The sequence below is a fragment of the Myotis myotis genome, unplaced genomic scaffold (assembly GCF_014108235.1).
Source record: "Myotis myotis isolate mMyoMyo1 unplaced genomic scaffold, mMyoMyo1.p scaffold_m19_p_3, whole genome shotgun sequence".
Classification (NCBI taxonomy): Eukaryota; Metazoa; Chordata; class Mammalia; order Chiroptera; family Vespertilionidae; genus Myotis; species Myotis myotis.
The window spans coordinates 212,309,656-212,322,845 of NW_023416335.1; the positions used below are offsets into that span (position 1 = coordinate 212,309,656).

General features: G+C 53.7%; 1 protein-coding gene across 1 annotated transcript in view; it reads left to right on the forward strand.

Annotated features, from left to right (window-relative positions):
- Window positions 1-13,190, forward strand: part of ATXN10 (ataxin 10) — a 127,322-nt gene that overhangs the window by 97,372 nt on the left and 16,760 nt on the right. The window contains exon 10 of the mRNA XM_036298058.1: window positions 4,463-4,526. Coding sequence (XP_036153951.1) covers window positions 4,463-4,526 — 64 coding nt within the window. The remainder of the gene's footprint in view (window positions 1-4,462; window positions 4,527-13,190) is intronic.

A 13,190-nucleotide genomic window follows, 5' to 3' on the forward strand; every position in this document is an offset into this window, starting at 1 on the left:
CAGTGGGGGACAGGATTCACTATACGCATGTTTGCCAAGGACTCGTGTCCTATTATATGAGGAAGTCACTAAGTAAGAGTAACTGTGGGCTGAATACTTGGAGAGCCCTTTAAAAGGGGGGGGGGGGGGGCGCACGCCCTGAAAACAGGCTCCACATCAGGAGTCATCGGGCAGGTGCAGATAGTCGGGGTGATGCCCCGAGAGGGTCCGGCAGCACCCAGTGCCGGCATGTCTGAGGACGCCTCGTCCCCGAGAGAGGCCTTGCCCTGCCACGCCACCGTGTCCATGTCAGCACGAGGGCTGGGACCCTGCGTCTGTGCGTGGTTGAGGCGCTGGGTTCAGATGTGACCAACGGAGGCTGGGCTCCGTCCCTGTGCGCGGGGTCCGGGCCTGCGGTGACGTGCGCCCCTCTCTGGTCTGGGTTTACTTTGGTTTCCTATCCAGTGGGAGAGCAGCCCGAATAACAGGCTGTTCTCTCAGCCCACACTTCCCGCAGGAGCTTGGGGCGGGCTGCGCCTTCGCAGGTGCGTTCTCTGAGGTCACTGGCTGAGGTGGCAGAGAACGGCTACAAACCAGTTAGCTGTCCTGCTGACACGTCGTTTCCAGGGGCGAAATGTCGGTTTGTCTAAGCGGGTGGGCTGTCCTGTCGAGATGCGCTCACTGGGGAGGCCTCGACTGAGCTTGGCTCCTTGATGTGAGCTGCAGCCCATGACTCATCTCTTGGGGGCCTGGCATCAGTTCCCAACACGCGGGGTGAAAAACAGCTTCTTTTATGAAGTGCGAACAGAAGAAAACTTGTTAATTCCCTAATTGTTCGCCCCTGCCCCTGACATGAGCTCCGCACCCGGCAGTGAACTTGAGCTCAGTAATCACATGCTGCCCATCGCTCCCGAGGTGTTCCACTCTGTCCTCCTCTCCTCGTGACCTTGCCCTGTGTCATTTTTTTTTTAATTTCAGAGAGGAAGGGAGAGGGAGATAGAAACATCAATGTTGAGAGAGAATCATTGATTGGCTGCCTCTTGCACGCCCCCCACTGGGGACTGAGCCTGCAACCCGGGCATGTGCCCTTGACCAGAATTCAACCCAGGACCCTTCAGTCTGCAGGCCAACACTATCCACTGAGCCAAACCAGCTAAGGCTGCCCTGTGTCATTCTTAAATGACCTGCTTGTCATGGGTCACTTATGTTATAACATTAAATGAATTTATATAAGAATTTATTTTGTATCATTTCCTAATTCATTGGTGTGAATGACAAACCTTTAACTAGGGAAGCATACCCCAGTTCCGCCACGACTGGGGTAACCATCACTGACTGCGTAAGCCTCAGTTTTCAGCACTGATTTTACTTCCTTCAAAGAACATCTTACCCGTTTAGCATACCTGAGGATTCTCTCCCCAGGAAAAGGAGATGTTTCTCTTGCATTGAATAAAGGTCCTGAATCCTTACCCCCCCCCCCCCCCAAAGAAACCTGGTTTTTAAAAATGAATGTACAGTTAGTTGTGCCTGATTCCGAGCAGGATTGTGTCCTGGGCAGTGGGCCCGTCTCCCTGGTTTTCTCGGCTTCCGGGAGCCACTGCTCCCTCCTCGCTGTGGCCCCTGGATTTCCTGCAGCGAGCAGCAGGCCATTGCCGACTGTCGCCATCACTCCCTCGCCACCATGACAAGTCCCTGTGAGCCAGCCCTATGCAGTCACCCCGTCCATTCGCAGTCACCCTTGGAATTGGGCCCTGTCATCTCCATTGTGCAGATGAGAAAACTAAGTCTTGGGGGTCCATGACTTACTCTGCATCGCACTCGTAGGTAAGTGGCCCAGGGAGCGCTCGCTCTGAGGCTCACTTCCGGGTCTGCCCATCGCCGAGCACCTGCAGTGCCTGTTCAGACCTTCGTCCCCGCCGCCTCGGTGCTCGAGGAGCGACAGGAAGCGGTCACGCCTGGCCAGTCGCGCACAGGCCTGGAGAGCTGGCCTCCGGGACGTGGGCTCTGACAGCGCGGCTGGTGCGGAGCGACCACCCTGCTGCGTGTCCCGGCTTCTGGGCCTTTTCAGAGGGAGCAAATGCTTTTAGAAAAAGAAAAATCTGTCATGAATGCATGCTCACCATTTCCAATTGAAATGTAAAATTAACGTTTTTCTGCTGAAAGTCTTGGCTCCTAATGATTAATTGCCCGTTGCTTTAGCCTGAATATAGAAATAATAGTCCAAACAGCAGAGCCACTGCATCCTGCTCAGGGCGAGTGCGTGGAAGGTTTCTGTGGGTTCTCTGTGAGCTCAGGGCGCATCTCACTGAGATGTGAAGTTACAATCCCGATCTAATTCTGTGAAGTAAGTTTTCTTGCTTTTATATGTCATCAGGTTAATTTGTTTTTATAACTATGAATTTAATTTTTAAAATTATATAAACCATACACAGGATTCCAAAGCGAGAATTGTACAAACAGGTACATTCACGGAGGCCAGCCTCCATCCTTGTTTCTTCCACATCATTCTCTTCTCTGCGCTCTGAGAAGCCCCTGTGTTGTGTGTTGGAATCCAAGAAGATCTGTTTATTTTGCCTCCGTCGGCAGCACTCATGTGACCGCCGTGCGCTCTCCCAGCTCCGTGGAGTCTTCCGTGTCACACCGGAGTTCAGTGACCAGCTGGGCTGGCGCACGGTGAGGTGTGGCCACGGTACTTGTTATAAATACTGCCGGCACTCGGAACCATTCAGCAGTCATCAGGGAAGTGCACATGGACCACGATGACATACTGCTTCACGCCCAGGACGGCTAAACCGACAGGCAGCCATAGCAGCTGTTCCCGAGGAGGGGGCGTGGGAGCCCCGCGCGCTGCTGGTGCGATGGAGATGGGGCAGCCACTTGGAAAGAGTCTGGCAGCTCCTCAAAACGTTCACTACGGAGCTACCTAAAAACCTAGTAACTCTGCTGCTGCCAGGTACAGAGCCAAGAAATTGAAACACACGTGTCTGCTCAGAAACATGGACACGGATGGTCACAATAGCATCATTATATCCAGATGGCTGAAATAGCTCAAATGCCCATCGCCCGGTGAGTGGATAAATGAATGTGGTGCATCCACAGTACCGATGGAATTGATTCAGCCATCACAGCGAATGGAGCACTGCCGCCCGCCACCGCCGGGGAGCTCAGAGCCTGTGCTCAGTGAAAGGAGCCACCCGGCTTCCGATGGCGTGAAACCTCCAGATCAGGCACATCCCTGGAGGCAGGAAGTGGATGGGTGGTTGCCAAGGACGGGAGCGGGGGAGGGAGTGTCTGCTGCTGGGTATGGACTTTCTTCTTGGGGTGATGAAAATGTTCTAAAATTTGATAGTGGTGACAGCGACACAACTTGGTGAATATACTAACGTCCACTGAATTAAAAGGGTGGGTTTTCTGGTAGGATTATAATCTCAATAAAACTTGTAAAAATATACTTTGTGCTGCAGCGAGTCATCTGTGCAAACATAATTTCGCATGACCACGGTGCGTCTTCTGTCTGCAGTCCCGGCCCAAAGAGTGAAGAGCTCAGGACTGTGCTGCGTGCGCCCGGCACTGCTCCATGGCGGCGCTCTCAGCGTGGGCCCTGCTGTGCCCCGGGCCCTGTCCCCCTCCCGCAGTGTATGTCAGAGCCGGCGTTTGCCACTGACAGCTGAGGCTGGTGCCTCGGGGTGGCAATGACGTGCCTTCCTCTTACTGTGCACAAAGTCAGCATGTTCTGGTATCTTTATGGTCCACCTGCATTTCTTTCTTTTCAGGGTCATTTCTGTTCATGTATTTTATCCATTTTTTATTGGATTGTTGGTCTTAATTTTTTTAAGTTCTTTATGTATTAAAATAATAAACCGTTGCCCTAACCGGTTTGGCTCAGTGGATAGAGCGTCGGCCTGCAGACTCAAGGGTCCCAGGTTCGATTCCAGTCAAGGGCATGTACCTTGGTTGCGGGCACATACTCATCGATGTTTCTAACTTTCTATCCCTCTCCCTTCCTCTCTGTAAAAAAATCAATAAAATATATATTAATAATAATAATAAACCGTTGCCTATGATAGCTTATAAATCATTTTTCCAGTTTTCATTTGCCCTCTTAAAAAACCGAGGCACACCTGTTCTGTTGCTTCTGGATTTTGAATCCGAGTTCGAGAAGCTTTTCCTACTCCGAGCTTAGAAAAAGGGCTCACGAGCTTGTGCTAGTGAACTGTAGTAACCTCAGGCCCAGCTGGAGTCTGTCCTGGTGAAAGCGATCTGCTTTGTCCTGGGTTGTACGGCTGCCGTCGCCCCCACATTTTTAGGAAGGGGGAAAGGGAAAGTATCACTTGTGCTTACACGCCTGTTGTTAAATATTTCCGGGTTGGTAATTGCACAGACAGTACAGCGACGAGGAGGGGAAGAAAACAGAGAAACATCCCCCGTGATCCCCGGCGCTCTGGGCTGCTGTGTGCGTAACTCCGTGTTCTCCTCTCTGCAGGTCAACGAGCTGGACGGCATCCCCCTGATCCTGGACAGCTGCAGCCCAGACGACAGCAACCCCTGTATCCTTCGTGTGAGCCCCCGCGTCAGGCCGCAGGCCGCAGCCCGCGCCTCTGCGTGCCCCTCCCCCCGCCTCCCCCCCCCCCCCCCCCCCCCCCGCTCCTTTGCTGAGGAGCTGCCTGCTCCCCGTGGGCTTGTTCCTAAGAAGGAGGCCCCTTCTCCGGCGGCCGGACTGTCCCCGGCAGCCTGTGCAGGTCGGGCCGGGCTCCCGGGGGGACGGGATGTTACAGGGAGAGCGTTGCGGTGGCACCGAGCTCTCGTTGTGGCAAGTCCTGTTCTGTGACCCTCTGTGCCTGAAGCTGCGGCTCTGGCTCTCGTCCTCGCCTGTAATGCGGGTGTGTTCTGGGGGGGGCCGGCACGCGTGTCCCCAAGGAGTGGCACTGTAGGAAGCAGGTCTAGTGCAATGACGAGGAAGCCCAGAACCCATGCCGCCTGTTTCGGTTTGAGAGAGAAACTTTAATTTCTGGAGCTTCCCTGGTGAGAGCCCTTCTCCGCACGGCCTTGCACTGACTGCGGGTGGAGAGGGGCAGACAGGCTGCTGTGGGGGCTTGGAGAGTGGAACCCCACGGGGACCATGAGAGCTGGCCTAGGATGGAGGAGATGGGGGGCGGGGGGTGCATTTTAAAGTAAAATCCCTCACTGGTTTCTGTCAAGAACAGAAAAGGAGCCCTAGCTGGTTTGCCTCAGTGGATACAGCATCGGCCTGTGGACTGAAGGGTCCCGGGTTCGATTCTGACCACGGACACAGGCTCAGGCTGTGTACTCCATCCCCAGTAGGGGGCGTGCAGGAGGCAGCCGATCAGTGATTCTTTCTCATTATGGATGTTGCTAACCGTCCCTCTCCCTTCCTCTCTGAAATCAATAAAAATATATATATTTTTAAAAAGAACAGAAAAGGAGCTGATGAAAATCATGTGTTTCAAAGTAAGTGGACGGAAAATGCTTACTTGTGCTAAAGATACTGTCATTTGTCTGATTAGCAATAGAGATCTCTCCTCTCAGAGCGCACGGAGCCATAGCTGCTCAGGGAGACAGGCCTAGAGCCTCGCTCAGGGGCAAGCAGCTGGCTCCGTCGCTTCATGATTGGGGCTCGGGCTGCACTCGCTGCAGAGCTCCGACTCGGCTTAGCTCCAAGGCTGGGAGGAGAGAGAGAGAGAGAGGAAAGCTTTCTGCCCAGGAGAGCAGGGAACGAGAGGTGCAGGTGCAAGGAAAGTGGTTTATTACGAAAAAAGAAATTCACCCAGGTTCACTCTCATGGCCCTCGGACTGCCCTTCTAGGGAGATAAGCTTTGTCTCAGGGCCTGTGGCTTTCAGTGAAGACCAGACGACTGGGAGGCTGTTGCCCACAGCACGCCAGCTACGGGGCTCCTGCGGAGGCCTCTGCCCGCCCCCCCCCTCCCCCGTCCTCACTCGCTCACTCACTCAGCTCTTCAGAACCTCGCGGTCCTGCTGTGCACGCGCACACTTCCCCTTCCCCGCTCCCGGCAGCGCCCGAGCCAGACCCCGTGTCTCACCTGCACTTCGTAGGTGAGCGATGCACTGCGAGTCCCGGCCCCTTGTCCCAACGGTCAGGCCGGATTTGCACTAGGTGTGGGCCTGCTTCCTAGTCACTGGCCTGCACTGCCTCCTCGCCAGCCACTGGGAGGGCACAGGCACGACAGAGAGGCTGCAGGAGGCTGTGCCGTCATCCGGCAGGAGGTGACCTTGGCTGGAGCCTGATGGGGAGACAGTGTGCTCTGGGTATTCTCACGGCTTTGAAGAGCGTCACCTAAACTTAACCTCTAGACAAGCTCTTCTACTGAGTATCAGACGTGTATCTAACGCCCCGTTAACATTTGGCTGTGTGTCTTACCAATGTCCCCAACCTGACACGTCCGGGTGAGACTTCCTCCCTCTGCCCAGCCAGCCTGTCTTGGTCAGCGGTGCCACCTCCGCCGTCCAGTGGCCAAGGCCAGAAGCCTGGGGGCCACGTGCCGTGCTGTTTCTGCCGAGTGAGAGGAGGAACATCCATGAGCACAGTGGTGTGTGTGCGTGTGCGTGTGTGTGGCGTGTGTGTGACGTGCGTGCATGTGTGGCGTGTGTGTGGCGTGTGTGTGTGTGTGTTTTGCCAAAAGAAGTTTCTCCCAAGAGTTCTTTCTTTTATGAACTCATTAAGCTTGGCTTGGCAATGACATTATTTCACATTGTTTGGTTTAACCTCTTCAAATAATTAACAACAGGCAAGCTCATAGTGAATTTTCATTTCAATGGTTTATGTTAAAAAGCAGTGGATGTTTTGGGTATGCTTAGACCAGGAGCGGTTCTGATGTTGCATAGCAGTTAATAACAATACCTCCGTTCTCTGGTCACTGGGTCATCGGGCCATGCCCATCAGTCTCCTCCCTGGGACGGGGAGGGCTTGTGCGGCCCCTGGACACCCCATGGGACTCTGCGACTGGCCACCCGTGGGCATCAGGAACTCCAGGCTGCGTGTCAGACCTGTCCAGGTGGGACAGGCTGGGGGGCCACTGACTGCCCGTGGCGGGGGCAGTTCCAGGGGCCGGTGGGGATTTCCAGTGTCAGGAAGACCGTCTCCAGGGTGGCTGGCGGGTGAGGAGCCCTGGGCTGCTGCTGCTTCGCGACACGAGCCCGCGGCCCAGCTGTTCGCTCGCCGCGCACTTGTGGATCCCGCAGTAATGACACAGGAGCAAATGCCATCGGAAAATTCCAGCTCCGCGGCCGCAGAGGCCATTTCGTATTTGTCAGTTTATTGTGGCAAGTGGGACTTTTTGTTGTTGTTTCCAAATAGAAACAGCTGAACTTTATTTGAAATGTTTTTCTTTCATTCTTTTTTGATCTGTTTTGATCAGCGTCCTTGATGTGGCTTTTTTTAATGTTGTTTTTATTGGAGGGGGAGGGGACAGGGATAAAATGAGAATCCAAACAGGCTTTTGTTTTTTTCTGTTCTTTTCTTTCTTCTTTTTCCTTCCTTTTTTCTTTACCTTTTTTTTTGTATTGAAATACCTCATTTGAAAGTTTCACAGGCATACAGCAATGTCACCGTTAGTGGGAATAATAAGCAAACTGTTCTTCTTTGTAGTCCTATAGCATAGTGCCCACAGCATCGTCCCTGGAGTGGACAGACCCTGATTCTGCCACTTCTTAAATTCTAAGCACCTCCCTGAGCCCTCTGAGCTTTAGCCTCTTTGCCCCACAGGGTATGTGAATGTTTGTAATTGCCCAGCGTTCAGTTTCTCAGCAAATACATCTTCTTATACAGAGACCCTATGATAGCTCTTACTCCCTAAGAGAGAGGTGTAAATGTCCCTCCATGCTGAGTCATGTGAAAACTCCAACAGTGATGATGGTGATGGTGATGATGATGTCACAGAACAGAACGGAGAGCTCACACACAGGTTCACAGCTACACAAGTAGGTGCCAGTGCAATCTGGTGAGAAAAGGACAGTTTTTTCCATAAATAGTGGGAGACAAATTAACAGGACATGCTGGGCCCTGGCCGGGTGGTTCCGTTGGTTGGCGCATCACCCTGTACACCAGAAGGTGGCGGATTCGATCCCCAGTTGGGGCGCGTATGGGAAGTGACCAGTTGATGTTTCTTTCTCTCCTTTGCCCTCTAAAATCAATAAAAACATATCCTCAGGTGAGGATTTTTAAAAAAAATCCATAATGGGAAAAACTCATCACCCTATGTCAATCCTTTCACAACCGTTAACTCAAGATGAACCATAAACTGCAACATGAAAGGTAAAACCAAAAGGCTTAGTAAGGAATCAGAAGAATATGGCTGTTGTCTCGGGTTAGCTGAAGATTCTTAAAACAAAATGTAAGAATTGTGGCTGAAAAGCACTAACTGTGAGGAAAACCTGTGGAAAGGTAATTGCATTGCGTAGGCCCGTGGTCGGCAAACAGCAGCTTGCGAGCCACATGCGGCTCTTTGGCCCCTTGAGTGTGGCTCTTCCACAAAATACCACGTGCAGGCGCACACATACAGTGCGATTGAAACTTCGTGGCCCATGCGCAGAAGTTGGTATTTTGTGGAAGAGCCACACTCAAGGGGCCAAAGAGCTGCATGTGGCTCGTGAGCCGCAGTTTGCCGACCACTGGCGTAGGCTGACAAAGGCCTCATAGCCATAGCGTGTAAGACAGTGGTTCTCAACCTTGGCTGCACATTAAAATCACCTAGGAATTTTTTTAATATCCTGATTTCTGGGCCTCATCCTCCGGACATTCTGTTTCTTTGTGATGGGGTGGGACCACAACATTAGTAACAAAGAAACAGAATTTTCGGAGGATGAGGCCCAGAAATCAGGATTTTAAAAAGATTCCCAGGTGATTCTAATGTGCAGCCAAGGTTGAGAACCACTGGTGTAAGGACTCCTGCCAGACAACAAGGAAGAGACAGTTCAGGCATTTAAAGTGGCCGCAAGACACAGGCAGGCACAGCACAAAGAGGAGCTGCAGTGCCCGGTGACCGCGGGAGAGCTCGGCTCCGTGGGCATCAGGGAGGTGCAGCGGCACCACGTGGGCCCAGAGGGGACTGGAGCCCTGGCAGGGCCTGGAGTGGTCCGAACATGCCACTTCATGGCACCCGGCCTGGGAGCCAGTAGGTCCACTCCCAGGTATGTGCCCAAGAGGAATGCGCATGTGTGCCCATCAGAGGGCATGTCTAGCCGTTGTGCCCCTGGCCAGGGCGAGCAGCGTCTTTCTTGCAGGAGTTAGTGTTCACTGTTCTCTGTGCATGTTGCAAGTTCCAGACGCTAGTGCAGTGGTTCTCAACCTTCTGGCCCTTTAAATGCAGTTCCTCATGTTGTGGTGACTCCCAATCATAAAATTATTTTCGTTGCTACTTCATAACTGTAATGGTGCTACTGTTATGAATCGTAATGTAAATATCTGATATGCAGGATGGTCTTAGGCGACCCCCGTGAAAGGGTTGTTCGACCGCCAAAGGGGTCGCGACCCACAGGTTGAGAACTGCTGCGCTAGTGCCTCATCTTGGAGAATGTAGAAATTTTAGAATAAACACAAACAGGGTTCCCTCTGTCCTTTTTATGGGGCTCCAGCTTGTGACTGGGCCTCAAGCGCAGCGAGAGGGAGGCCCAGGGGAAGGCCTTGGACCCAGGCTGGCGCAACTGCTGTGTTGGTGTTTGTAAAAGGTGTCAGCGTGTCCCCTTGCGGCACTTCCTTCGCCTCGACGTTAGGAGCCCTTTCTGCTGGAATCGGCTTCCTCCTGGGGATGGGCAGGGCTCGCCTCCCTTTGCTTCTGGGTCCCCTATAAACAGCCTGTCAGCATTCGGATCATTTGTTCAGTGTTGGGCTGACATTCAGGAAAAACTGGAAAGCCTCATAGTGCTGTTTTGCTTTCAAAAGATAAGTTTTTGTTCTGGCTTCCCAGCAGTGTAACTTGGTTTTTTGAAGCCTCTCACTGATTCTCTTACCCCTCCTAGTGCGATTGAAGATGCACAAACCATTGTTCTCCCCAGCCACAGCGCACAGTGTGCAGTTTCGCAGGTGAGCGGGCCTCCCCGGCCCCCCTGTGCAGTGAGTCGAGTGGGGGGCTAAGGAGAGGGCGCTACGCGGATGCCACTTCCAGGCCGGTTAGAGCGCAACCCGCTGCCGCCGAGCACCCCACACGCCCGTACGCACAGCTGCAGGCATCTGAACAGACCCATTCAGAGGGAAAGCCAGAGGAAGCCCTGCTTCCTACAGCCTATGGTTACCTAGCAGCTCTTCCCAGGCCTTGCCGCCGACATTGGAGGAATCGGGTGTAATGTTGTGAGTGAGGCTTTCACCGAAGTGAACTGTCTCCTTGTTTTGGTGAAAGTCAAACTATTTTAAAATGACACAAAAGTGAAATACTTGAGATTGTGTCCACGTGGCTTTCAGTTCTGTGCTTCTCGGTGTCATATCTAAGTTTCGAGGCTAGCGCTGCACGCAGCGTCACTCACTGCGGTTTGTGCAGGTGAGCGTGCTGGGCGGCCCTGTCTGCCCTCGCGCCCTCGGGGGTCTGCACGCGGCCGTGGCCTTCGCGGTTCAGCCCGCCTCCGGCTGCACTCAGCACAGGTGTGGCCCCGGGCTGCACTGTAAGCATCGTTATTAAGATGTAATTTCCTTACAAAGCTACTTATTTGCCAGTTTTTCTTTTTGCATTTGCTTTATTAAAAAGTTCAGTGCCTCTTGGCTATGTTCATAACTTTTTCATATTGTCTCTTTAAGTAGCATTCCACGGAGGATCCATATTTTGTAAGACATTGAGAGGCCGGGTCGCCGGAGCCTCGCACAGAGAGACAAGTTCCGGGTGACCCTGACTAATGTCAGTGTTTTTGCCTAAAATGACCTTGGCCAGACTTAGCCGTGCCAGGGTCTGGTCAAACCCCGGCGTGCCGCACCCTTTCAGCAGGTGACGTCGTAACTCCCGGCTGCTCTCTTTTGAGATCCTCGTTCTCTGCGGGGAGTGTTGTGCGCTCTGTAGCACTTATTTCTCTAGAACCAACAAAAAACAACAGAAACCTTGGGTGAGTGTGCGAGCCTCTGGAGGAGTGAGCTCGGGGAGCAGGCCCTCGGGACGGCCTTGTTGAGTACGTGCGAGCTGGCCTGTGCCCGCGCCCTGGGCCCAGTGTGGAGCCGGACCGCCAGGCGAAGGGAGGTGACCCGGCACAGGCGGGTAGGGAGCCCACCTTCCACCAGCTGAGGGGACAGGAGAGACCAGACAGGCGGCGGGGCTCATGGGGGCTCCTCCTGACTGCACGTCTCTGAGTGTGTCTGGGGCGACTTGAATGCTGGGGAGTGTGGAGGAGGCGCAGGGCCTGCTTCCTGCCGGGAGGTGCGGCTTCCCCCACCCCCCAGGGGGGCGGGAGGGAGGGAACCTGCCGCAGCTGCGGGCTCGCATACCTTCTAGTTTTGTGGATTCACATCAGCCCTTCATTTGGATAATGGTCCCACATCCCGAAATTACAAAAATAGGGCCAGCTTTCAGATCTCTCCTTCCCACTCTGGCCCGGCTCTGGTCTGAACGTCTCTGAGGCAGAGACGGGACTTGGGCAGCCAGAGCAGCAGGTTGTGAGTGGGCCGCCTGAGTCGCCTGCTCCCACCAGCAGGCTCGCGTGTCTGAGCTGCCAGCCCCCCTCGGGGTGAGCTGAGTGCGGCCGAGAGCAGCTCCATGCTGTGCAGAGGCCTCGCTGGGGGCGGAGGCCAGGCCAGCGTTGGAGGGGGAGGCAGTGCGCAGCCCGGCTGGCTCTGCCCTGGAGGGTGTCACGGGACTGCGAGGGGCCTCCCCTCCCAGGGACGGGCTCAGGGAAGCTCACGAGTGACGGCTGGTCCAAGGCAGATGCAGATCTCTGCTTCCTGGTCCAGGATGGGACCCCACCAGTCCGGTGCTGCCCCTGCCTGTGAGAGAGACAAACTGTCAGAATCCAAGCTGCTTCTGCTGGTTTCCCTCCTAACGCGCTTTTACCCAGTTTCCTCGGGCACATTGGGCAGCTCTGGGAATCCTCGGGTTTCGGGAAGAAACTGGTGACAGCCCACCTCCCCCTCCGGCCGCTTCTGAGCATCGGCAGGTGCTGGGCTACGCGTGGGCTGCAGGCCCGGTACCTCTGCGAGCCCACAGGATCCAGGCATTCGAGGTGTCGGCAGTACCGGGCAGGCCTGGGAACTGCGTTTGGCAAACCAGCCCGCGCTTCAAGTCTCCCTTCCATCGTCACCCCAGGTTCCCCCAGTGATTTATTTTGAAATACAATATGCATTCCAGAAAGCAGAAGGAGTATGCATGCACTGTTTGGAAATAATTATAAAGTAGACATGTAGCCAACACCCAGGTCAAGGCGGAAAACACTGCAGCCTCGCTGAGCCTTCCCATCCCAGCCGCTCAGAAACCCGACTGGGTCAGCCGACCTGCCCTGTTAGCCCACGCACCCCGACGTGCTCTGGGATGGCCCCTTTTTAAACGTGTGTAAGTGGCGTCATGGCTTGCATTTTTTGTCATCGGGCATTCAAAACCATGATTGCGATTTGCCGAGTCATTGCGTGCGGGTTCCTGTATCCGTTGCGGGAGAATTTCACATTTTCTCATTCAGCTGTTGGTGGACACTTGGCTTATGTCTACGTTGGGGCCGTTAGAATGAATGCTGCCGGGAGCACTCTTGTTCATGCGTGTGTCCTGGGGTGAGCGTGTGTTTTCTTCTGGGTGCGGACCTTGTGCGGCTGGTGTAGCTTCAGCTTCATTCCGGAGGATGCCACCCTCTCTCCAGAACCCGTGTTCCAGCCGGTCCTCTCCCAGCAGCGGCTGAGCGTGCCACCACGTGATGCAGTCAGACGTGTAGAGTTTTGCCTGTCTGCTGAGTATGTGTTGCTGTTGTGATAACTTTAATTTCTCTAATTAGCAATATGCTTATTGGCCATTTGGGTTTCCTGTGTCATTAAGAAGCTATTCAAATTTTGTTGCCTATATTTTTTTAAGTGAGGAATTTTTTTATATTCAGGATATCAAATCTGTGTTGACAGAGTCCCTCCCGTCCTAGTGGCTTTTGTTTTTTACTGTCTTTATAGTATCTTTTTATCATTGAGACGTAACTTACATATAGGACAATGCAAGATGTGAGAAAACGTCTCAGTGTATGTCACCACCCGGCGGGGTGCAGGGCATTCCCACCCTCCTCCCAACACCAGT